The sequence below is a fragment of the Sceloporus occidentalis genome, unplaced genomic scaffold (assembly GCF_023333645.1).
Source record: "Sceloporus occidentalis isolate IW3139 unplaced genomic scaffold, rSceOcc1.0.p SCAF_5, whole genome shotgun sequence".
In the NCBI taxonomy this organism is placed as follows: Eukaryota; Metazoa; Chordata; class Lepidosauria; order Squamata; family Phrynosomatidae; genus Sceloporus; species Sceloporus occidentalis.
In genome coordinates this window covers 23,732,295-23,758,940 of record NW_028316985.1, presented here as the reverse complement: position 1 = coordinate 23,758,940, position 26,646 = coordinate 23,732,295, and the positions used below count along the sequence as shown (strand labels likewise).

At 39.4% G+C, this 26,646-nt stretch overlaps 1 protein-coding gene across 6 annotated transcripts in view; it reads left to right on the top strand.

Moving 5' to 3' along the window:
* The window catches only part of LOC149311767 (diacylglycerol kinase iota-like), a 303,704-nt gene that overhangs the window by 116,147 nt on the left and 160,911 nt on the right, over positions 1-26,646 (top strand). For all 6 annotated transcript variants that reach the window (XM_089527871.1, XM_089527875.1, XM_089527872.1 and 3 more), the window contains exons 2-5: positions 12,012-12,120; positions 19,079-19,174; positions 21,567-21,641; positions 25,248-25,304. In XM_089527871.1, the coding sequence (XP_089383997.1) occupies positions 12,012-12,120; positions 19,079-19,174; positions 21,567-21,641; positions 25,248-25,304 (337 nt within the window). The remainder of the gene's footprint in view (positions 1-12,011; positions 12,121-19,078; positions 19,175-21,566; positions 21,642-25,247; positions 25,305-26,646) is intronic.

The window sequence follows — 26,646 nt, the reverse complement described above, 5'->3', positions numbered from 1 at the left end:
CCATAAATACTCTAAATTACATGAATGAAAGATGCCATGATCTCAGAGTGAACTAGCCAGATGTCATCCGGACAGTGTGTTGCCAGGACTACTCTCCATGGGAATGGAGGTGAGGGGGATGTTTTACTGTATTTGAATAATATTTGGGCCCAAGAGAATATGTATGAAGTCTTTTGCATGCACAGCCTTGGTCAGAATGTTTTGAATGGCATCAATTGTACATTACTTTTTAAAAATATACAATTGATGTCATTCAAAACAATCTGACCAAGGCTGTGCATGCAAATACTTCACACATAGTCTCTTGGGCGCTGTCTGCATGGGCCAAATAAAACATCCTTCTCCCATTCCCACTCCTTATATACCCTTGGTTCTGGCCTGGCGTCTTTGCTTCCTGGGCTTACACAGAGATGCAATTGTTCTGTTCATTCAGAGATTGGTGATCTTATTCTTAATTTGATCACATGATTGAGGCATATTTGTTCTTAGTCAGGAAGAATGAGTGAACAGCGTGTATGGAAATGTCAGTGGGAACTTTCATGATTTCAGCCCCAAACTACAGGCAGACATTATCTTCAGCAGTCAGCTGGCTGTGGATCAACTCTCGTACAGGACTGAGTCTATAACCATATTGATGCTGTGAAGCTAGATTACTCAAGTGCCCTTATCACAGCTTGGAAAAGTTACTTTTTTGGACTACTGTTTCCAAAATCCATTGGCCATGCTGGCTGGGAGATTCTGGAAATTAAGATCCTGATAATTAACTTTTCCAAGTCCTGGTCCTAACTGACAGAAGACAGCCTTCCATTTGAAGAGCTGCCTAGTCCCAGTCCAGTTTAAAAAGCAAAAAAGGCTGGTAATATCCCATAGATGTGATGTGGAAAAGAGACAATGTCTCAAGATATTGAGAAGAGAGATGATGCTATTATTGAAAATAGCCTAAAATGTCTCTGCCTGGAAATATTTTTATGACCTTCTTCCAGGAATTAAAACTTTAAAATCAACCTGCGGGGATTCTAAAAAGAGTATCTCCAAAGATTATAACACTATTTTTAGAATTTCTGCAGGTTGATTTTCAGCATCCTTCAACGTCATCTATTTTCCATATCACGAGTCCAGTTTAAGCCATAAGAAGAATGAGATTCTTCATGGATCTGGAGTGTCAGGCATAAAAATGGCTTTGAAATATAAATTTATAATGTGCCTTGATTTGAACAATAGCTTGCATTACAAATACCCTGCCTCTGTTTTCTCTTGCTTATTATTAGCTATTAAACATTTATATAAGACTGAATGATAGTTTCTCACCCCCAATTGATTTCAGTACACTGTTTGGTGGATGGAATTTTGGCTAAGGCTTGACAGATGAAATTGTTTTAATGGCTTACAGGGGATGGTACTTAGAATGGCAATAGCTGCAGCACATTTTTTATTTAAAGACCTTTAGCCATGTTAAATTTTATGACAACTCTGTTACCTCAGTGATGAAGTTCACTTCAGATGCTACCATTTGGCACCTTTCTTATCTCACTCTGCTAGAATGCTCCAGATAGTTCTGGGAGGGAAACTGTGGTTGGCACACAAAAAATGGCCATGCCAACTATTGGCTGGCACCCCACTGCCTGTGATGGTAACAAAAGAAAAAGGGGAGATGGAGACAGAAGAATAAAGCTCCTATTCTACCATCATTTAACAGTAAGGTGTATCCTTATTTGTTACAGTGGGCCCTTGGTATTCACTGGGGTTTGGTTCCAGGACCACTCCTGCATGTCAAAATCCATGGATGCTCAAGTCCCATTAAATACATTAAATCCCACCCAGCAAACAGTGTATATAAAATGGCAAAATTAAGATTTGCTTTTTGGAATTTATATATTTTTTGGAATATTTTCATGCTGTGGATACTTGAATCTGTGGATAAAGGAACCATGAATACGGAGGGCTAACTGTATACCTCAATGAAATTGCCTACCATTTTTGTCACAAATTAGGAGACTTAGGGGCTGTGCAGATGGGTGACTAAACACCACCTGTATTTGCCCCAGAAAAAGGCTGTGGCAACCAGATGCCACAGCCTCTGGAGGGACCAAAAATAACTCGCTGTCATCATGGCATGTCCCATGTGTACGGGGGCACCCCAAGATGGTGCCCAGGTGATGGAACCAGGGCTCAGAGTGTGTGAATGCTCAGCCCTAGTTCAGCCCTGTACAGGCTCTTAGTTCTCATTCCTAGATCTTCCATTGACTTAAAAATGGACCCAGAATCGCAGAATTTTGGAATTTCAAAATTTTTATTCAGGGGCCTTCAAGATTTTGGACCGTATCTTCTTTCAGTCCCAGTTAGCATAGCCAATGATGAGGAATGGTTGGAGTTGGAGACTAATATGATATGGACAGTTGTGCATACTCTACCCCTGATTTAGGATTTGAATGGTCTTAATGGACAACAATTTTTCCTGTTTGCTGAACAATAAGCCTAGAAGCTATCCTGATAAAGGAAACATACTGGGGCAATAAAAGCATGCAAATATACCTGACTTGGATAATAAACTGAAGTGCAAATGATGAGTAACAGAGATTGTAGTTCGTTAAATGTGGGTGATATTAGAGCAGTGAACCTTCTTTCTCCTTTTCAAATAGATAATATTAATCCTCAGGGAATATTTTAATGAGATTAATGCTGCTGGCTAATTGCTTTTTTATGTTTCTTGGAGATTCAGACACAGCTCAGTACTCAATGGTTCCTTTGAGGGACATAGAATGCCTGAGTGTTAGAAATGGATTGAGTAAGACAATGCTTAGGGCTTTATTTAAAACCACATCTCTCTTCTTCTCAAATCAACAGTGTATTCTTCATGCAGTAAGTTATGCCTCGGGTAATTTTTACCATAAAATAAAGGAAAATAAGGTGGCTATATCCTGAGCTTTCAGCTTTTATCTCAAAGACTGGCAAGTTTTTTTTCTTGTTGGTTCCTCAGGTGCTGTCTGCATTATCCAGGATACTCTGGGGGCAGCCTTGAATATCCTGGTTCTGCCTCTGCCCCAATCTCCCCCAGTTCTCAGCCCTCCATTCTAATGCTGGGTGGCTGTTCACATGTATGTTCCGCTGTGCCACCAGATGTGGTGGTGGTGAGTTGCTCACTTCTGAGGTCAGAATGAGGCTCCCAGCTTTGATCGCATGGCTGGCATTTTGTTCTCATTTCAGAGTGAAGCAACCCACGGTGGTGGCAGCCACACCAGGCAGCATAGTGAGACATATGTGTGAGCAGCCACCCAGTGTCAGAACAGAGAGCTCTGGATCTTCCTGGAAGATCCGAAACAAACAGGAAGTTTTTAAAATCCATTGTAAGAAGGGTATACCCAGGTTAGGCGCTAAACAGTTTGGACATTGTCCAGACTATTTGCGTCAGACTTAGGAATTGGGCTCTGTGTCATCTGGACTCCCTGCCCAGAGGCCGGGGGTGGCTAGTCTATTTGGTGTGTGAAGACAGGTGTCCAGTTGCATGAACTGGGTTTCGTGTCAGATCCTCTTTTCTCCATTCCCAGTGTATGGATTGCCTAGTGAGGTCACCATACAATGGCATAGCCCAATGCCCTCCAGAAGTCTTGGACTACAGATCCTCTGATCCTCATCATCATGGCCATGTCAGCTGGACATTATGGGAACTGCAATTCACTACAAGTAGAGGGGACAAGGTTGGGCTATTGTAGTTTACCAGGTTAATGACTGGAAAAGATCTCAGTGGTAGCCTTCACAAAACCTTTTCCCATCACCCCTCAAAGATTATCTCACAGAGATTATACAATGATATATTATGGCAGGTTTTAGCTGTATTTTGTTTCAATCCATGTTGTAAACTACCTAAGGTCCTAAACTGGAAGTTAGGCAGTATATTAAATTAACGCATGAAAGCATCCAGGAGAAGCCATTCTCTTTTTCAGCAGTAGTTTTTGGGGGACTCAAGAGGATATTGGGGTAAGAAGATCTGGGCCCCCCAAAATGAATTTGGGAATGGCATGAAGCCGTGAGCTGTGTGTTTTTTGCCCTGTCTTGCTGTCAAAATATTAATATGTAACACATATATGCTGCACATTATGACTATTATGATTAGAAACCATTGAAAGTCATCTTCTCCCAACACTAATATCCCATCTTCCATTTCATAACCTGAAAACAGATCAAGTTGGAGAGGACTTTAAGCATGTCATTATTCCCAATAACATGCCTTCCTTGCTGTTCTAAGATTTCTGTGACACTTGCACTTTGTCCAAATCCTGATCATTTTTAGTGCAGTGTAAATATGCACTTGTGTAGCTACTCTGGATCCCACCCATCTTGAGCTCACTCATTTTACAACAGGTGATTAGCTAGTCACCCACCAAGTCTGTGAGAGACACTTTGGATGTACTTGTGAAATGTTTGCCCACACTTGATATTGTGCTTAAACAACCTCTGAGAAAGTGCAACCTCTTCCACAAATATTTTGACGATAGTATAGTGCTCCAGCAGGATTCCACTCTCCGTAATAAAAAGCTTTCAAGCATCCTCAAGCAAAACTCCACAGAACCCTAGAAACAAGCCAGTCTAGCTATGTCACAGTTCCCCCATTTGGGGTGAAACACTTCTGATACAGATTGAGTCTCTCTTATCTGGAATTCTGAAATCTGAAATACTCCAAAATCCACAATTGTCCACATGGGTGACTGAGATAGTGGCACTTTTGCTCTCTGATGGTTCAGTGTCCACAATCATTGTTTCATGTACAACATTATTAAAAATATTGTATAAAATTACATTCAGGCTATGCATATATGGTGTATATGAAACATAAATTAATTTCTTGTTTAGACTTGAGTCCCAGATCCTACATATCTCATTATGTTTTTGCAAATATTCTAATCCCAATCACTTCTGGTCCTAAGCATTTCAGATAAGGGAGGCTCAACCTGTATCATCATTGCAAGGATCATGATTTTGCCCACCCAGAATAACTTTCCATTCTTAGGCAGCAAGTGAGTTCTGTGTTTGAAGAGGCACATACCTGGAACCAGATAATTTAAAATCACTGTGTTCTCACATTCACTCATTCTCTCTCTCTCTCTCTCTCTCTCCCTGCTTCCTTTCATTCCTGGTAGGATTTTGACATGAGAGTTGCTGATGGGAGATGTGACTCTGTTTCATGTGTGCTATTTTTGTCAGTGTGTTTCCTAATTAGCAGTTCTTATGACAACCTCCTAAACTGCTTTTGTAACTAAGTAGCAGTCTGAGAAGTCACTGGAAAGAACTCCTTATATATAACAATAATTATATGCAATATTAACTCTGATACGCAAGATGTATATACCTTTGGCTCATGCTTCTTCCTCTGAAGGATCTTTCTCCTTGTAGTAGTTAATATGCCAGCCACTTTATTTTAGCTAGGGATCTTGCAGTTCAAATTAATTTATTATAAAAGTCTACAAGGTAACTAAGCATTTGTTGCAGATCTAAGAAAGATGCATTGTGAGAAATATAGCCAAACAATCTCTTGGAAGGATCATGGTCACTTTATCGCTGAAGGATCTGGGCCAACATTGAAGTTTTATTACAGGAAGTTTACCAATTTTTAATCCCAATTTGAAATTGTATCCAGGGACCATCTGCAGCCATTCATCAAGCATGCTGACGTTATAAGCTGGTAATGGCAATTTGGGAGTTATTGTTCAAGGCTACTTGGCTGGGGAGTTTGACCTAGTAATAATGTCAGGTGCTCTTTAGAAAAAGAGTGAATAAGAGTATAGCAAATCCAAGAACATCAAAAATCCATCAGTGATACCTTTCTTGGGAGAACCAAAATACACAATATGCATGTTGCAAGCTTTTGAAGTTCCACTGACTTCTTCATTGGGCAAGGTGTTAAAAACCAGACAGGAGGAGGAAAAAAATTGAAGATGTTAGTCTTAGGCCTGAATTTTGCTATCTTTGTTCTTAGTTCAGATGGTATGGAGAAGATTGCAAAGGAAGTATTTTTTTTTCTTTGCAAAGGGATGTTAAATTTCCTGGTCTTCGAGAATCTCACAATAGCCATGGTCAGGAGGTGGTGCCAGCCTGCAGGAGATATCTCTCCATACCATCTTGAAAAGATGTAACAGAGTTTTCTCTGTAGCTACAACTTGACTGTGGAAGGTTGAGAGAGGTCAGTCTGACTCCCTCCCTTCAAGCAGGCACTGAAGACTATGTGATTCCATCTAGGCCTGAAACATAAGGGTTCCTTGCTGGCAGTCAGTTTTGGACTGTGGCAATGGCTGTCCTTGGGACTGTGGCCTCTGGTTGTCATGACTCTGTAGAGCTCAGGCTGCACTCATGGTTGGAGTGGCCAGAGACCACTTCAAGCCACCTATGAGCTCAGGCCCTTGCCTTTAATAATTAAAATTAGAGTGTCTGGCTATTTTAAAACTATTTGCATGTTTTTAGAACTATTTTTAAAGAAGTATTTTGGGTGTTTTTACTTGCATTTTCATTATTTATGTAATACTTTGAAATATATTTATTGATTATGCATCACCACAGGGACCCTGGCAGGTTGAAAGGAAAACTATAATCTGCAGTACAATACTCTCTAACATTCAGAGATGAAATGTGGGACACTTATAGCCAAGCAACATCAGAATGCGATCAAAAGTTATTAATAAGAAGGACACACAAACTGGGAGAGGCTGCAGCAGTTTACTTTTGGCTCAGCCTACTGGGAACAGCAAAATTCTCCCCTTGCTCCCCTCGTAAGTTACTGCCACAACTTTTGCAGTTTAAATGCAGATGGGTTTGCAGTTTGTCAGTAGCTACTGCATCTTTGGAATGCTGCTATGAAGAAAAGCACGTGGGAAACAGATTTAAGATGCTACATTTTAGGTTGCTGTTTGAATAGGAACGTGTATGACTTGCAGCTGGATGAGGTTCATCTTGTCATGCTTGTTGTGTTGGTGGCAGGAGCAGGAACAGAAATATTGCTAAAGTTTGCTTTCCAAAAGTGTGTTGCCTCAGAAAACTTCAAGCAGCACTACCCATGCAGGCAACCTCCAATTGTGTTTGATTACAGATGGCATCATCCCTAATAATAGCACTTAGCAATAGCAGTTACATATCTATATCACTTTATAGTGCTAAGCACTCTCTAAGCAGTTTACAAAGTGTAAGCCACTTGCCTCCAACAAGCTGGGTACTCAGCTTTCCCCAACCTAGAAAGGATGGGAGGCTGAGTCAGTCTGGAACCTTGCAGGATCAGAGTCACAATGTTTTGACTATAGTACCCACGTTTAACCACTGTGCCACCAGGGCTCCTAAGCACATGGTGGCAACTATAATCAAGTATCGTGGGTCCTTGGAATCAGCTGGGGTTTGCTTCCAGGACTCCTCATGAGTACCAAAATCTGTGGATGCTCAAAAGTCATTTTATGTACAGTGATGTAGTAAAATAGTGTCCCTTATATAAAATGGCAAAATCAAGGTTTGTTTTTTGTAATTTATATTTCTTACAATTTTTCAAGCCATGGATGGTTGAATCCGTGGATAAAGGTTTTGTGGATTAGAAGGGACAACTGTACTGGTTGAGAGTATCATGTGTGTGACTGTATGTGCGTGTGTAAGAGAGTGGAGAAAGAAAAAGAAGGAAAGGAGGATATAGGATGTAAGAGCTTCCTCTCTAGACCAATCTATTAAAAACCTACTCAGAAGTGAATCTCAGTGAATTCTGTGGAACTTACTAGATTGTGACCAATGTTACATCCTAAGTGGCCATTGGAATGCATCAAATTCTTTTTTTTTTAATTTGTTTTATTATATGATAGAACAACACATAAAAAACATTTATAATACAAAAAACATAGAGAACATGACCAACAAACAATAAAAAAATAAACAAATTATAAGTTTTCTTTATGATAAACATGCCCCCCCATATTTTTTTTAACCAATTCTATTCAACTTACTTTCTAGACTTTAAGTCATTGGACATGATCCCCCCATCCATTTTTATCTTAACAATCTTGTGCAGTAGGAAGTTGTGATTATATGAACATGACCACGCGAGCTTTATGGCATCTATATAAATCTGATACATGATGTGTGTTCTGTAATCATAGAGCTCATGCAGTGATCATGAGTCTAAGAGAAAGCTATCATTCTCAGCAGGATCTGTTTGATTTTATAATAGTGCATAGTATTAATATTAATAAAGAGCTAGCATGGTGCCGTGGCTTATTAACCTGTCTCTTATTATTATTATTATATAACCTTCATAGACAAAAAAGTTCCAATGATGAGAGCCAGTGTGGCATAGTGGTTTGAGCATTGGACTTCGACCCTGGAGACCAGGGTTTGAATCTCATTCAGTCATGGAAACTTACTGGGTAACCTAGGAAAAGTCACACCCTCTCAACCTCAGAGGAAGACAATGGCAAATCCCCTCTGAACAAATCTTATCATGAAAACCACATTATTTGCCTTAAGGTTGCAAATAAGTCAGAAATGATTTGATGGCACACAGTAACAATAGTATTAATAATCATGCTCCTCATGCACATACAAAATATTATATTTATTCTTCCTTTTTTCCTAAATGAAATGTATAAATTCAGAGGTTTCCCTTTCTTAAAATACTACAGTTTTATATATATTCTCCCTCATTAATAACCTTTGTGTTTGATGCTAGCCTTTTGATCTCATCCTCATGCCACTCAACCATATGATTTACAATTTCCCATGGGTGTCCCTGTTTTCATCTGTGCAAACAACTTGGTTAGTACTTGGATGGGAGACTGCCAACAAATACCAGGTGCCATAGGCTATATTTCAAAGGAAGTAACTTGCAAAACCACCTCTGAGTATTCTTTCCTTAGAAAAATACCCCTATGAAATTCATGGGGTTGTTATAAGTCAACTAGCGCCTTGAAGGAACATGTGCACACACAGACAGACATATAGTATGTCAATTATTATACTCTTCAGATACTATGGTGTCTAGTGTGTGTGTGTGTGTGTGATAGCTTATGGTCTTTTGCATTTTATGCTATAGCACATGCTGGTCACTACTTGATGTATAAAGCCACAGACTCTTTCAAGAATGGGAATTTAGGAAATCCATGCTCACAGCTGCTGTTTCACTCTGTAAACCCGTTCACATTGACATGTAGGTGCACATTTCATACTTTATGAATTGACTCTGACTGCCCTCTTTTGGTGAGTATGTTCTTAGATAGTTTTTTTTTAAAACAACAACAACAACAACAGCATTAAACTGATTTTGAGTTACTTACAGGCAGAATGATCACTCGACAGCATTCATTGTTACATCAAGCAAGGCAACACTGCTTTTACTGAAATATCTGTTTACTGTAATTAGATTTACAGAAACATTTAAATAGTAGGGAATAGGATGTTTACATGATCTTCATTAGGAACACATTAAACCAGCATGGGAAAATGCTTTCAGCTCTGCCATTTACATGCATTGATAGAAAAAGAAGAAGAAATAGGCGTAAGTATGGTGGCCACTTAAACATCACTAAAAAGAAAGAAAGAAAGAAAAGCCAAATATCTTTGCATATATATTGCACACGATTTGGAAATAATTATGGGAGACTGGAAAACAAATAAAATATAAATATAATCCAGCAACAATGGAAAGACTGTAACAGAGGGTCCTCAGTTTCTGCTTGGCCCAGTGTCCAGGTACAAACTGTTGAAGGTTTCTGTGCTCCCATTTTATGATTGTTAATTTGTAAACTAGACTTGGACTATCGAATTCTTCAGAACAAGGACTATCCTCTGTAAAGCACAGCACATGTACACTGTAGTTGAAAGAACTGCATACCCATGCAATGTAAAGATAGGCACAGGGTTTTATAATGTCAATGTTCTGAGCTTCCATGAGAGGCATCAGAGGATGAAATTACTGCCTTGGCACTCTTTCCTAACTCTGTTGAAAGTACCTTTGGGTGAGGCTTCCAGTACAGCATTTGTGGCATTTCCAGGAAGTCACATTTATCCCTGTTGAACATGAAGCAGCATGTCTTATATTCAGCATCAATTAATTTTCTAGTTTAGCCTAAGCATGGGAGAGGCGTTTTTGTGTGTGTCTACACACACACACATATGTATATATGTGCTTCTGAAGCCAAGACATGATGATATATGTGTGTATTAACATACATGCATTGTGAGTGTGTGTGAAAGAGAGAGGGAAGAGAGCACAACTATATTTGTTGTTTGGAATTTGGGGTATCATCTGCAGGGGCTGGGCAAGATGGCAGTAAGTGATGGTATGTGGAGTTGCTTGAGGTGGGTGTGGTTGAAGTAGGGGTGATTTGTGTTAGCTGTATGTTATTAGTTTGTGTGCAGTGGAGTGTACTTTGCCTATCTGTATGTTTCTGTTCTGTGACTTTAGCATTTTGTTGTGATTTGTGGAGCCATATATGTGATTTCTGATTTGGCCTTTTTTTGGCTAAAGCCCCACCACTGCCTCCTACCCAGTTTTTTGTCAAAGTTACTTATCCTTGAACATCATCCGTTTGCCTTTTGTGGAATGAGCTTGTTGTTATGTACCCTCAGGTCGACTCTGACTCATGGCAATCTTGTCATGGGATTTTCTTGGCAAATTTTTATTCTGAGTAGGTTTCCATTGCCATCCTCTTAGGCTTAGGAATTTATTGCATTGTTTAAAAAAGCAGATTACCCCTCCTGGGATAGAGTCACTTGTAGGATGCAGCTAGGTGTTAGCACATGGAAAATGCCACCAATGCCGCCACCCGATTGCATCCCTCCTAAACCCCAGCTCCCAGATGCTCTTAGTCCACTGCTTTTCAAAACTGGGAAGCTCCCGAGTTTTCAAATTGGCTGGCTGAGCACAGCTGGGAGTCGGAATTTAGGCGGGATGCAGTTGCCTGGCAGAATCCATGCAATAACACCCGGCTGCATCCCACAAGCAACTCTATCCTGGGAGGGGATAAGTCACTTTTTAAAAAACAATGTAATAAACTCTTTTAGAGAATGTGACTTGCCCAAGGTCATCCAGTGGATCTCCAGGGCTAAGCAGGAACTTGCAGCCTGGTCTAGTCCAACCGTTCAAGTCCACAGTGCTAGTCCAACATTCAACATTCAAACCACTACTCCCCACTGGCTCTCATGAATTGGGTACTGGAGCAGAAAAAATGCAGGTTCAAAAGTTTGTTTTTGTATTTTGGAGATAAGGCTGGGCTTGTATTAGATTTTTTTTTGGATGAGTTACTTTTCTTTTAATCACAGTTGTTTGCCTTTTGATGTCTCAACAATGGTATGCCTTCATGCCAATCATGTTGTGAATGGACACATTTCCTGGCTGCCATTTTCTGAGAGCACTTCACAACACACACAAAATACATGTGTTTTGTTATAAGTGCTGGGTTCTTTAGCAGCAAATGATCCAGAGGGCATGATGCACAGTCCAGCATAGTCCTGAATCCTTCACTTGGAAAAACATAGAGCCCTGGTGGCACAGTGGTTAAATGGCCGTACTGCAGCCACTCATTCATAAAGCACAAGGTTTTGAGTTCAGTACCAGCCAGGGCTCAGGGTTGACTCAGCCTTGTATCTTTCCTGGGTTGTTAAAATGAGTACCCAGCTTTGGGGGGCAATTGGCGTACATATTGTAAACCACTTAGGGAGTGCTTAAGTGCCCTGATAAGCAGAATAGAACTGTACTTGCTATTGCTATAACATGGACATAGCAAAACTCTATAGAAAATATCTTGGAAAGCAAGACATGTTTACTGAGAAATAAGGTCCACTATGTACAATCTGGATCACTCTCTAGTGCAGCAGTGCAGCCTTAATTAAAACATTGCATATGCAATTAATTTCATTGAAAAGGTCCTGCTGTTTGTGAAATGATGATCGGTTAAATTGTGCTTTTCCTGAAGAATTTTCTGCATACAGATTAATAAGGGAAAATAAGATGAGTCTACAAACATTTTAGATTTCTTTTTAATAATCTTTTTCAGGAAAGCAATCTCCAGGTCTGGCCTTCAGCATTTGGCTCCTGTTCAAAACCTCAATATTGCCATCACAAACGGACCAGTGAAGGAGTCAAGAATGGCACTAGAATGGACCGTAGGTGTTTCTCTCTCTTTGTAATCTTAGATATTTAGTAATATTATATCACAGGTGGAAATAATAATGTGAGTAGAATTAAAATAATCATAGAAAAAATATTGACATGTGAATGAATGATTATTGCCTACAAAGGTCCTTATCACACAGAGGCACTTATGTGGGTGAAATGTTGCTGAACTGTTGCAGAAGTGCGAAAGTGGGATCATCCGTCATGCTTCTAAAATGTAACTGAGGCTTCCCACTTTCTTTCCATCGATGAAGCATTCACGGAGAAGCCAGGAGAAGACATTTTTTGATCTTCCGTTATTCAAAAAATGCCTTCTCCGTGAATGCTTCGTGGATGGAAGGAAAGCGGGAAGCCTCAATTACATCTTAGAAGTGCGATGGATGACCTTACCTTTGTGCTTCTGCAACAGTTCAGCAATGTTTTACCCATGTAAGTCCCTCCGTGTGATAAGAGCCTAAGTTGTATGCCTGACAAATCTTAGCATCTCTTCCTTCTGTAGACAGAAGCCCTGCCAAATATAGTGATTCTGTTTACCTATTTCAGTGATGTGTAATGAATTTATCATGGATATTATGAAAACATTCTTATTATACTGTATTCCTAATCTAAAATTGTTCCTTTTGAATGATAACTTAAAAGTTTTAATTATTCAGGGTTTCTTTCTTCAAGACAGTGGTTCCCAACCTGGGGGTCGGGTCCCCTTTGGGGGTCAAATTACAATTTCCCAGGGGTCGCCAGGGACCCCCCTCAGAGCACCACTTCCCAAACAAAGGGCTCCCAAGCTAGGCCCATTAGAGCAGCAGCCACCTCCAGGCCCCTCTTCAGTTCCTTAGCAACTGCCCATAGAGTCCCCTTTCCTGCCTCTCTCAGGAACATAGAGCTCTGCAAAAAGGAAGAGAGACAGCACAGCCAAAGAGTTTCAGTTTCACTTCGAACCACTACCCCTCTGCCCTTCTATGATGGGGCTTTCTGGTCAGGTTTCTCCAGAGGAGCTTTGCCATTGCCATCCTCTGAGGCTGAGAGAGTGTAGCTCCTTGTCCAAGGCTCAAGGCATACCTATCCTTGGGCTTTCTGGACAGGTTTCTTCAGTATGCTTTACTTATGTTCAATGAAAATACAATTCATAACAGTAGCAAAATTAAAGTTATGAAGTAGGGACCAAAATAATTTTATGGCGGGGGTCACCACAACAGGAGAAACTGTATGAAAGGGTTGCGGCATTAGAAAGGTTGGGAACCACTGCTTTAAGACATGGATACTAGGACCAAACTGCACCAGATTCCACAATATTAAACATAATCATTGTTATATTTATTTTTATTTACTTGGTTGTGTGTGGGAAGCAGTTCTATGTATGTGGAAGATCTATAAAATAACCATAAACAAATGCCAGAGTTATAGATCTTAATGATAATATAATTGGATGCTAGTTTGTTGTTGTGTGCCTTCAAGTCATTTCGGACATATGCATGAATCTACAAGAATTAAGCAGCAGTGGAGGATAGCAGGGGTTGGAGATGTCTCATCCATAGTGCCAGTTGAGGGCAGTTAACAACAACAACAAGGTGGCCCTATCATGTTTTTTTAAAAGATTGTGTGACTCTCCCAAGGTGGATTTCCATGACTGAAAGAGGAATCAAACCTCCAGAGACATAGTCCACCACTCAAATTATTACAACACTCTGGCCTGCAGATACTAGTAGTTCCAGGGAAGTGTTCATTTCCATTATGCCCTTCTTTTAGGCTGGACTAGCCAGCAGGCTGAGGGATATAGCAATGACAGCTCCCAACCAGAGCTGTTGCAATGTTCTTAGAACAACACATTCACAGAAGCAGCAGTGGGGTTTTCCTTATAGCACATAATACTGTATAGACTTCACTTCAGTCTGTCTTTACCAGCCTGTCTTTACCATGAGTGCCTTTCTGTGCTTTCCTGTCATTCAGATTTGGTGCATGGATATCATTGCTGAGAGGTCATTCTTCGTTGATCATATGACAGCCAGAGACAAATATACAAATGCAGATTTCCCCTGACTACTAATTGCACTTTGCATTATGCCTACAGTGGCCTATGAATCTATAATGGGCATCTACAGGACCCATGTGATGTGCCACACACTCTTTTAGATTTATGATCAAGGGAATAGTGATATAATTTATAAGAATCCAGCTCCATCACCCTTTCAAGGACACAGATGAGAAGAGAAACTAGATGTCTTCCCAAATGGGTTGTAGAAATAGGCCATTTTTACCTTTAGAAATCTAACTCTGGAAGCCATAAAGAAAGCATGTGAACTGTGACAGGGGAAAGCAGGGAATGGAAACAGATGGTCTCTTTTACATATAAATATTGATTTGCATCTTTTAAAAATGAGAATATATTTTTGAACATGTAGAAAACATATTTTCTTCTTAGAATACCTTTTTTGGGTCTGTCTCTCTTTGAACAATTTAAAATCTTGATGGTTTGAATCCTATAGAAGCTCCAGCAAGAGTAGATTGAATCCCATTGAACTGATGAACTCATCACTTATCCAAATCTCATTGATTTAATAGGGCATTTCTAGCTGGGACTACCAATAGGACACAGGCAAATACTTCTGCAAAATAAATACTTGAAATTACTTTGTTAGGCAGGTTTCACTATCTGGTAAAAGAAAGAGTACAGGTCAGAATGTGTACTATCATGAAGGTGCAACTACTTCCCCATCAAATGATGTTTTCCAGTCTAGATATACTTCCTCCTCCATCCCTATGTTTATCTTAGACTAGTTTAAAGAATTGGAAAAAAAGACTCTTTTTGTACAGTAGGAACAATTAGTTGTTTCAGTAAAATCAATGTTTAGAAATGTATAAACTAAATCTGTGATGTAGGAAGTGGGACTACAATTTCTGGACCTGTCCTCAGTTTGCTACATCTCACTCACTAAGAGGCAGTGTGGTGCAATGATTAGAGATTTGGAGTAGTAGACCTGGGTTTAAATCCCCACTTGTCCAAGAAACTCATTGTTTGACAATGGGCCAAACTCAGTCTCTCCACTTAATCTCCCCACCAAGTTGTTATGATAAAAATGGGGAGAAGGGCCTTAAGCTCCTTTGATAAGAGGTGGGAGAGAAACAATAGCTGCAACAAACCTGACCTCAGGTCTTTACATATTAGCCAGAAGATGTGAAATGGGCACCTGCAAATGGGACCAATTGACATTAAAGGATAAATTCTGTTCCCTAAGATACATTTTATACAGGCAAGTTATTGTATATTATAAGCTGATTTGAATCCTATTTTTGGAGAAGTTGGGATATAACAATAACAATAACAATAACAATAACAACAATAATAATAATAATAATAATAATAATAATAATTTTTATTTATATCTCCCGCTTCTCCCTTTGGATCGAAGTGGGATTACAACAGTAGAAACATCAGAAAATACATAGATAATACAAAATACATCAATCAAAAATAAAAAGGGGAAGAGTTGTTACAGTATTGCTCACAGTCATAAGAATTGAGTCATCATATTCAGATGTTCAAAATCAGATTAGAGGAGATCCGTTGGATAGGCCTCAATAGAGACATGGAAGCATTCTGAAAAGTCCTATAATTCTAGTTTTTCTTAAAATCAAAGTTTTAGATATAAGAATGGAAAAATTGATTCCCCAATGCCCTACATAGAAGATCAATCTAATTGTAGGGCAGGCGTGAGCTAATTTCTCTGCTTGTATGACCTCCTGTTTTCCTTTTATCTGGGATCAATCAATGAGTATTAAATTTAAGAAGCAAGAATCCATATACATTATGTGTATTATTTCTTAGCCATGGATAGCTGGTGCAATTAATTAAAATCCAGTTTGATCCACTTTTTTTTTTTTGTTGCTAAGTTCAGCTTTGCTGTAATAGTTTTTTTATTTTATCTCTAATTATTTTTTTAGAAAACAAACCAACTAACAAAACCCTTTTTGGTTTTGGTTTCTGTTGCTGTTCCTACAAACCTATTAAAGAAGAATTCCAAGGATGGAGCCACAGGGAGGAGGAGGGACAAAATTACCCCTCTAAATGAAAATTCTGCCCCCCCCCCAGTGAAATTTTCCATCAGTCCCCAAATTTCTAGCATTCCAGACAACAAGACACTAAAAATAGTTCACAGTTAGAACTTTTAGACTGAAGCATTCTCATGGTACCTTTGCCTGCCTCTTTTCTTTGGATACCTTCATTGTATTTCTAAATGCTGAGCTGATGTTTTAGGCTACTGCAATGCTATAAATTTGGGGGATGAAGGAACATTTCATAGGGAGAGGAGAATTCTTACTGGGGGTGGATGGGTCAGTTCCCTCATTCTTCCTTCCATAGGAAGTGTGAACCCCTATAGAGTTCACACTTGTAATCTCTTTCTCAAATAGGATTAAGAGAGGAAATGTTGGGCTGGAGTGCTATAAATTCAGTTCATAGTTCCAGCTAAAGTAGACCTGTTGAGCATCCCATTTCTTCAGTGGGACTTTGCACGTACTTTCACCTAACTGATGCCTCTTCCCCTCTTACAACCGTATCCTGCTACACTGCTATAACATTATATTCCACTTTAACAGTCATGGTGACATCCTGTGGAATTCTGGAATTTGTAGTTTAGTGCCTGAGAATTCTCTGGCTGAGAATTTGAAATGCCCCTTCCAGAATCCCAGAATTCCACAGGAGGCAGCCACAGCATTTGAAGTGGAATATAGTGATATAAGAGTACAATGTGATAGGGGACAATCTTTCTCTGAACAAGAGTGGGTGATTGAGGCCAGAAAACAGGACACTCCAGCCAGCTTGATCCCTGTCCAGGAGTGATGGCAGGAGTGTAGTCCAGCAACTTCTAAAAGGCTACAGCTTTCCTGCCTCTGCAGGATAGGAATACCCCCCCCCCCCCCCGAACCTTCTCAGTATCTCAAATAGAGAAATCTCCACTTGGTGGTGGATGATGGATCTATCATCAGAGGAGTGGTGAATCCATGCTGGATCTTAGCCTGTGCTTTAAAGGAGCTGTCCAAATCCTGTATCGATTTTATGGGTAGGTTAGTGCCTTGCAGATATCACTTAAAGTTCAGATAATAACCAGTGTTGATCCACTGCCACACTGATATCGGAGCCATCAGCTACCACTGCTACCATTTGTGTACTCTTTCTGAAGATGCTGATATGCTGGAGTTTTGAGAGCCAAAGCTGTAACTACTTTTGACCATTAGCAATCCACACAAGAACATCTCAGAAGAGTACCCTGAAATGCCTTTGGCAAATACTGTCTACCCATGCATTTGACCCTGCATTCATAGTTTAGATATGATAACAGTATTTCATGCTTTCTAATCTTCTTTAAGCCTGCAAAGGTGTGAAAGCATGCATACAAACTGTTGTTTTCTTGTATACTTTATCCTAAATAGTGAGTCCCATATTCTCCAAAGCAAGAGATTGTGATACAATCACCTAAATCCAACCAGATATACTTCATGGATATGTTTAAACCAGTTACAGTGTAGTGAGTTGGGCCTGGCAACCAACAAAGCTTTTTAAGCCTTACATGATATTGTGTTGGACAATCAGAGAGTGTGCGGAAGGATCCATGAATGTCAGGATTACTGGGGTGCATATATTATTGAATCCAATCATAATATTGAATTATTTAAGAGAAAAAGAGAAGTACAATGTCAGATCAGAACAAAAGCCTGTCTGAGACATGGAAATCTTGGAAATCCACACACAGAGTAGTTTTGCAACCCCAGGCCACTCATGCTGCCCTGAGATGTCCCCCAAATCCACAAAGTAGAGAGAGAGAATTGCCTCCCCAGGATGCTACAAGGAGCAGAAACTCCCCTTTGAAACAAGGCACCCCCCCCTGCATCTTGTTTATCCCAGTACTCCTCCTAAAAGGGACTTTACAAAAGTGGAAGTGGGCCTCTGGTCATATCCCATTTTATTTGAAGGGGCTGTTGCAGCCTATGATGGTTGTCGGAGGCTGAAATTTTGGTTCTGAAACCCAAGAGCATTCCTACCCCAAGAGCATTCCTACCCATAGCATACCTATTCCAACATTTTGTCCATACATTACCCCATAAGTTGCCTAGGGGAAGTCCACCAGCAGGAGCTGAGTGCAACTGTAGCATACTGGGTCAAGAGATGAGACGGGTTTGAATAACTGTAACTCACCTTAATCAGCCTCAACTTAAATTGCTTTTGGCTGTACATCCAGTCCTTTCACTCCTCCTTTCATGATGTAAGGGAACAAGCCAAGAGGTTTCTAATTAAGCATAGGTTCCTGTTTAATCAAAATGATGAAAGTACAGTTACCAGTGTCAGAATGTGCAAGGAAGTCTCTAATTCAGCATAGGTTCCCATTTAATCAAAATAATGAAACTGCAGTTACTAGCTTCAGAACAAGCCAGCATGTCAAAACATGGTTTTAAGTTTAATATATTGGCTTGTTCTGAATCTGTTTGTGACCCACTTTAGTCAAAATGGCAGAGATTTTTGTATAATCATAGCTCATTCATGGGAAGAAATAAAGATGATGATGATGATGGTGATGATGGTGATGATGATGATGATGATGTTGATGATTCCAGTCTCAGTTTCTATAAATCCCATTCAGTGAGTCTATTCTAGCTGTGAGTCAGATTTAGCCCTAATAAATATATCATAACATGAGCTTGGGTAGACTGTAGCCCACTTCATCAGATAAAACTTAGAAGGAAGAAGTGATGTGCTCAGTGGGCTTACTCACATGTAAGTGAACATAGAACTCCAGCCAAAGCTATATTGGTGGAGAGAGCCATGGTCATAATTTGATGAGATGTTTTTAGGATTTTATCTTGGATCTTCATGTCAATAATAATACCAATTCCTGTACAGAATGTTAATGTTCAGCAGCCAGTTTAAGAGATAACCTATGTACAAATGCATTCTTTCAGGAAAACGCAGTGAATGGTGAGCATCTCTGGTTGGAGACAAATGTTTCTGGGGACCTATGTTACCTTGGGGAGGAGAGCTGCCAAGTCAAGTTCTCAGTGAGTGTTATGTTTTCATAATTTCTGTACCTTTCCCACAAGCATATCTATGGTGCTAATATCAACTTGGAAAGCATTGTGAACAGCCAGGCCCCCAAATTGTGTAGCCACTGCTCAGCTTTTCCCTCATAACTCAGTGTCTGATTGTTGTTTCTTTTGTAATATGCAGAAACAACAGGAATTTTTTTAAAAAAAAATCAAGGTGGCTTCACTTTTCCTCATTTGTTAATTTTTAATTGCTTTTGATTTTTTATTCTGTGCTGTTTTTTAGTATGAAAATGTATTTAATTGCTTGTTAAATTGCTCTTTAATATTATGCTTGATCTTCCTCTGTATTCTGTTTTAATCCACATTGTAAATGGATTTCAATCTGGCATTGTGATAAAGGCAGGAAATAAAATAAAATATTAATCCCAACCACCCCAGTGCCACTGTGCACTCTGCAATTCTGCAACTTAATCTTGGCATGGAGGTCAGAGTACAAGTACATTTCTAGACCACGTATCAATGTACTTAAGGATGACAACAATTGAGTGCCCAGCAAAAGAGCTTGGAAAGTTGCTTTGGACCAGAGTGTGGAAAACCACTTTGAAAAGAGAAAGGGAGGAATATATTAATCCAATAAACAGACCTGGTGCAAATCAGACATTATTATTATTATTATTATTATTATTATTATTATTAACTTTTATTTATAAAGCGCTGTAAATTTACACAGTGCTGTACATACATCACACACATATAAGCAAAATAAAAGATGTAATAGTAAACTCCATTAACACATAATAAACCTCCATTTTTAAAATCATTATGTAACTTCTTGCAAATCCTCTCCCCAAGTAGCTCATTCCTATTAGCACTGAGAATTTTCAAAGTAATTATATATTGAGGGAAAACCAATGGCAAATGTTATTTGTACACAGAAAAAGTAACAATCTTACCAGTTATTACTTTTTTGGGGTTGGGGCAATATTGTTATGCCCTCTTTAGTGTCATGCCGAGGCAAAGCGTGATTGAATTTCTGTATCTCAGCGGGGACCTTGAGGTACTCTCAAATAGAATGTGGAAGCCGGCTGCTGTAGATGAAGGGTTTATTTACACAGGATTGGAGGCAAAAACTATTTATAGCAGATGTAGAGCTCTTGGATGAAAGCATAAACAGGCTTTCTCCTTCTCCAGCTCTCACCAAACAGGAACTCTCCAACACACTCACAAGCACCAACCACTGACCGACCACAATGACCCACGCACACTCACACTGAGCTGTGCTTCTTATATCTTTGGCTCTTGCAACATTGCCTAAGCATTGCATCATACTCATTACACTTGAGGTCCAGGTGCTGTTCCAATACACATTAGTAGTCTGGCTCCTTTGCTCTCTGAAAGGACATTATCAGCAAATGTCTTGGCCTTTGTCACACATACACACTCGCATATGACTCTGCAGTTCTGCAGATATAATACCACACATCATATAAGTATGACATTTAGCCCAGAATGAAATATGTGAACAGATGACAACATACAGTATTTGTAAGCTGTTACATCCATGTTTTGGCCTGAGCTCCCTTAAAGCTAGACCCAGTCCTGAGGCTTATTGACACTGCACAATTCTAGCACGATTCCACTTTAACTGTAATGCTGCATCCTAGGGAATCCTGGGATTTGCAGTGTAGGGAAGGATATTTAGAATTCCCAGCAAGAGGGCTCTAGTCCCCCCCCCCCCAAACTACAAACTAAACTACAAACTACAAGAAAAGAGATTCCACCTAAACATTAGGAAGACCTTGATAAGAGCTGTTAGGCAGAAGAATGCACTGCCTTGGAAGCTTTTAAGCAGAGGCTGGATGGCCATCTGTCAAGAATGCTTTGATTGTGTATTCCTGCATGGCACGGGAGTTGGACTGGATGGTCCTTAGGGGTATCTTCCAATTCTATCATTCTATGATTCTATGAACCCAGATTTCATAGGGTTCCCCAGCCTACACCCATAGCAGGAATCATAGTGCTGGAATTGTGTAGGATAGCTTGCCTGTGTACATTACAGCACTTAAATATACCTTTCTTTTAACCTATGATGATTTAAGATTCATGTGACTAGCTACTGAGATTATCTATTGTTGCTTCTCCTTTTTATTACTTTTTCTTATATTTTTTGGGAGCCTGTATAGCTGGAAAGGCAGGATGTAAGCTTTTCTGTTTTAAAAGGAAGTGGACAATGTTATTATTTGCCCTTTGCTATATGGGGCAGAACATCTGGAATACAGAATAATGAGGAAAAAGATGTAACGGCAATGAAAAAAATAAATAATCACAACCCTAAGAATTCCCACATTCATTGTGACATAGTATGTTTTTTAAAAAAAAATATATATATATATATATATTTCAGAAATCAGCTCTTCGGAGAAAGTGTGCTGCTTGTAAGATTGTAGTCCACAATGCCTGCATGGACCAGTTAGAAAAGGTAAGATAGTGCCACCTACTGGAATATTTATCACAAGGAACATCTTTTAAAAATGCCATGGAGAATCCCTTCCACATTATTCGTTTGTCATGTAACCCTGGGCTCCTGTCACCTACCTTATGCCTTCTTCCAAATCCTTCCTTGGATTTACTGTGGGGATTCTAAGAAGGCTTGAAACATGGGTAAGTGACTATGTACTTCATACTCCTTGTTTGCACATGGCTGAGACTGAGAGGGTCAACTGATTGAAATAATGTAGGCATACCTTCAACAACAATGAATAGATTCTTCCTTAAATGGCTTCTTTATAGCAGCAATAACTAACCTCACCATGGCTTTCTGCTCATGTTACACTTTTAATCAGTTTCTAACTCTCCCTGTATTCTAAGCCAATGCTACTCAAACTGATAGTCCCTGGATCTCAGAGATACCTTGTTCTAGCATATTGTAAATGCAAAGATATTTAAGGGGGATGTAAATGATGAAATAAAGATACTATTAAATATACAGACCTGAAAGACCCCCCCCCCCCAAAAAAAAAAACCCAAATGAAACCAAAAACAAAACATAGCCCCTGGACCAGTGCTGGTCCATGAGCCATCAGCTACCATCAACAGTTTCCAGGTGAGAAACAAACAGCTGTAGCCAACTGGCATAAATACAGTAGTGGTCCCTGACATATTATGAAATAAATTGCTAGTCTTCCTCCTCAAACCGCATGAGAAGTAACTGCTCTAAGCAAATCCCGCCTTCCATCTTCCTCGCAGATAGTCCTCTCTTGGAGCTTCCACTTCAGAACATAACCATTAAGCATCAATCTTTTCTTTCTCCAGTTTCCCCTCCCAACATCCCAAGGTCTCTGATAAATTAACCCATGGATTAGAAGGCCATCTAACTCTGTTATCCACCACAGAATCACTTAAATCATTTACAGGTGGGACCTGTAACAAAAGATTGCAGCATGGAGTGTTGCTGTTCTGCATCCAGCCACTCTGTTCCATTCCTGCCTTAGTTTTCTATTTGTGTTCAGTTAGCATTCCATGGCCACTTAACATGCTCAGTTTTCATTGGGCTTTTTTGAACCTCCCTGCCCAAAGTGGTATTGTTTCGGTTACATAAGGGTCCAAATTAAATTGTCCCAATTGGGACAAAGATTTCAGCCAAGAGATTAAGAGATTTAGAATTCTATATTGATATTATATATATACACACTGTCTGTCTGTCTGCCTGCCTGTCTCCCTGGGCTTTCCACCATAGTAACTGTACATCATAAACAATGACAAGAAAAAGAAGTAAAGAAGGCAAAAAAAAAAAAAAAAAAAGAAAAGAAAAGAAAAGAAAAGAAAGAAAGAGGCATATCTCTTTCTAGGGATGAGTTCTTGGAGAGTAGCCAACTCATGTTTGTTGCAAAAAAAAAGCAATGTTCCAAAGAATAACACAGTTTTTGACATGACTATCAACTGTCTTGAACACTTCCGATTAAACTCTGTCATCCCACTTTTTAAGATGCTTTTAAAGTTCCCAGTTTCTCTGTCCTCCTCCCACTTTCTCTCTTTGTCCTTAGCTTACTTTAATTGCTGCAAACTGAGTTAAAAATGCAAAAGAGTTTGTACTTATTGAGCAGAGGAAAGGCAGGAATAGAGATGGAATCTTACTCTTCCTAATTGACTCAGACAAAAGCAACTGGCTGCAGACCCTTCTAGCTTGTGTTTTCTTCCTCATTGTTAACTTTTGGCATCTTGATCACACTCTGATGTTGTCTGCCCATATGTGCCCCGGTTTTCATATGTCCTGTGAAATGTTGAAGGATATGAATAGGTTCATTTTTGTCTTTGTGAAAAATAATTCTTACTTGTTACACAGAAATCTTTGTTTTATTTCACTTAAACAGAGAGATGTATAGTACTTTAACGAATAACACATTCACTGTGACATAATTCTCTGCAGTCTAGAGCTAACTCTTTCACCAACATGAAATGGTATTCTAAGCTGCTAGGTGTAGATACATTTATCATGAAAATACAATCTGTTTCTTTTTTAAAAAAACAATGAAAGAGGAAAGGCTTTATCTTATTCTACCAGAGCAGGGACTTTTAAAAAGACATGCTGGTTAGATTTTCTTTCTGACCTTTATTAGCAGCAGTAATCATTTTCTCCCACAAGTCTGTTATTGATGGTGACTCTAGGAGTGCCACATTCAGGTGGAGCTAAAAGGCTCTTGAATACCAGGTTAGTTGTTTATAAAGGAAAGAACACTCAAGGTTAATCCAGCATTCAGATCAAACATTATATTGTGGTAGGAACTAATCCCTTGCCTGGCTCAATGCCTGCAGTCTAGGTATGATAGATTTTAAACAATATGATTCCAATTTAGGTAGCTTTCCTATCTAGGCAAGATCTACAGGAGGGTCAAAAGCTTAATGGCAGCATTTCAGGCAGGTTAAATAGCACACAGTGGGGAGAAATGACATGGATTCGCCAGAAAACACACAGGTCTAGAATACTTATAATACTTTGCTTGCTTACAAAGCCCCAACATGCATTTAAAACCAGAGCCTGAACCTCTGTTAGACAGAGTGAGGCAGCCATCAGAGTCAGTAGATTTTCGGTGTTATGAGATGCCAGTAAATCATTAGTTGTTATTACAGGGTTATTACTATATATATATTTTTAAGTATGATGGAGTGGAGAGAAGTGTTTTTGAGTCTTTCTGCCTCATGTACAGCAGAAACTTCGCTGGGTTTTCTGTGTTCTTTGACTTGTAGAAGTGGGGTGGAGATGACATTTACTCTTTGACTTTAGTCAGCCAAATGCTATAGGTCAATCTTGTTTAAGAATATGCACAGACAGACAACAAAAACACCCCAAATACTTGCAACATGCAAGTATGTTTTATAGATAATCTTTAAATATGAATATACTATTGAAGACTATATTCATTTTTCTTATCTCTTTTTTGTCATATTTTGATGATTTGGTTAAAAGTGTTTTCATATTTGGGTTTAATGTCAGAAATTATGTGATTTGTGAATTATGTTATCTAGCTAGCAGTCTCCGGCCTTTTCCTCCAGCCTCCCTTATGCTGATTTTCAAATATAATGTTGTTATGCCTCAGTCCAAATTATACTGCAGAAATTACCATATTTGAGACCACTTTAACTGCCCTGGCTCAGTACTGGGGAATCCTGAGAATTGTAGTTTATTGTCACACCAGAGCTCTCTGACAGGGAAGGTTAAATGTCTTAGAAAACAACAGTTCTCATATTTCCCTAGAATTGAGCCAGGGCAGTTAAAGTGATCTCAAACTGGATTATTTCTTCAGTTTGTTTTGGACCCCAATCAAAGCTTAGTAAAATTATTTTTGGGACCTGTTGGTAAAATTTCCAGGTCCTGTTTATGGTGTTATGGCTTATCACTCATAATATCATGACAGATTTTAATTTTGTTATGGAAAATGAAATGTCTAAATGATGAGCTAGTGAGTTTGCAGAAATGTCATAGTATGTTCTAGTTTTTAGGTGCTTGGAATTTTGTCATTGGGATAGGTTTGCAAAAACTATTGCTTGTCTTCCAGTTTTATTTCTTTGTGTGCTTCCTTCCTGGCAGATAAGCTTCCGATGTAAGCCAACTTTCAGGGAAGGGAGTTCTAGATCTCCAAGAGAGGTGAGAGGTTTGTCAAAGTTTTCCTTGTGTCAAGTTTCCCTTGAGATGTGTGTCTCATGTGTTGTTGCAGCACTGTTTTAAGTGTGAGAAAGGGGGTTTATTTTTGCTTTTTGCTTCTCTGCTTCCCTCTGCTCAGTACTAGAAAATAAATGGCTGTGTCTGGGACCTCCAAGTCCAACTTCAAGATCCTCTTTCTCACTGTTCAGAATTAGAGAAAATTGTCCTCTGATAGTTCATCGCATAGAGGGCTATCCTATACATGTAGGCTAACCTGGGCATGCTGGTCTCAGGTCTAGCTCCTAACAGGCTGTACAGATTACCCCAAAGTGGAGGCAGCAGGCCACCCCTTTCCTAGCCGGATTGGGGCCACAGCAACCTCACACCACAGCCACAATCCAGCCTCTGGAGAGTATAAAAAGGAGCTGCAAAAGCGGCTCCTTTTTGCACCCTCCAAGGGGTGCCATAGCCTTGGTGGTGCAGCTCTATGGTGCCCCTTTGGCGCTGCATCATTTGGACCCAGCACCGGAGGTGCGTCATGATGGTGTGTGCCATCTGGAGTGATGCGTGCCATCATGGCACCATGAGGATGGAGTTAGGGCAAGCGTCACCAGAACACTGAGCCCTGAGTCCACCCACAAGCCAGCACAAAAGTGCTGGTCTGTACAGGCCCTAAGCCTAGGGTTGCCATAAGTGAGGACCTCCAATGTAGGACAAATGTAGGGCAACATTTTCAAATGTAGGACACATTTTATAACAATGGAGGACGTGCAAAAAATTGAGGTTTTTTTTTAAAAAATGTTAATATAAATGCATGTTTTTAGGCATGATCAAAATGGAGGACATTTAGGCATTATTCTTAGACAGATGGCAGAAATGGACTTGCCCTTGGGTTCAACTGTACATCTCAGAAGTGTGTACTTGGGCAAGGGACTGTGGTTTTTCTTCACTGCGCATGAGTTTGTAAAAATCACAGCAAGTTACATTGGCCGTGCCTCAGAGGCTTGTTGATATCAATATCACCACCACCATCATCATCATCATCACCACTATAATTGGCCAAGAAAGGCAGACTTGTTAGCATTCAAAGCACCATAAATACACAAAAAATGCACTTGCATATATTTAATAATAAAAAATAATGAAAAAATAAATAAAAAACAAGGCAGGGGTGTATATATTTGATAATAAAAATTAATGTAATACAATAAAAAAACAAGCAATAATAAAAATTAATAAAATAAAACAAAAACAAGCAATAATAAAATTAATGAAATAAAATAAAAACAAGCAATAATAAAAATTAATAAAATAAAACAAAAACAAGCAATAATAAAAATTAATA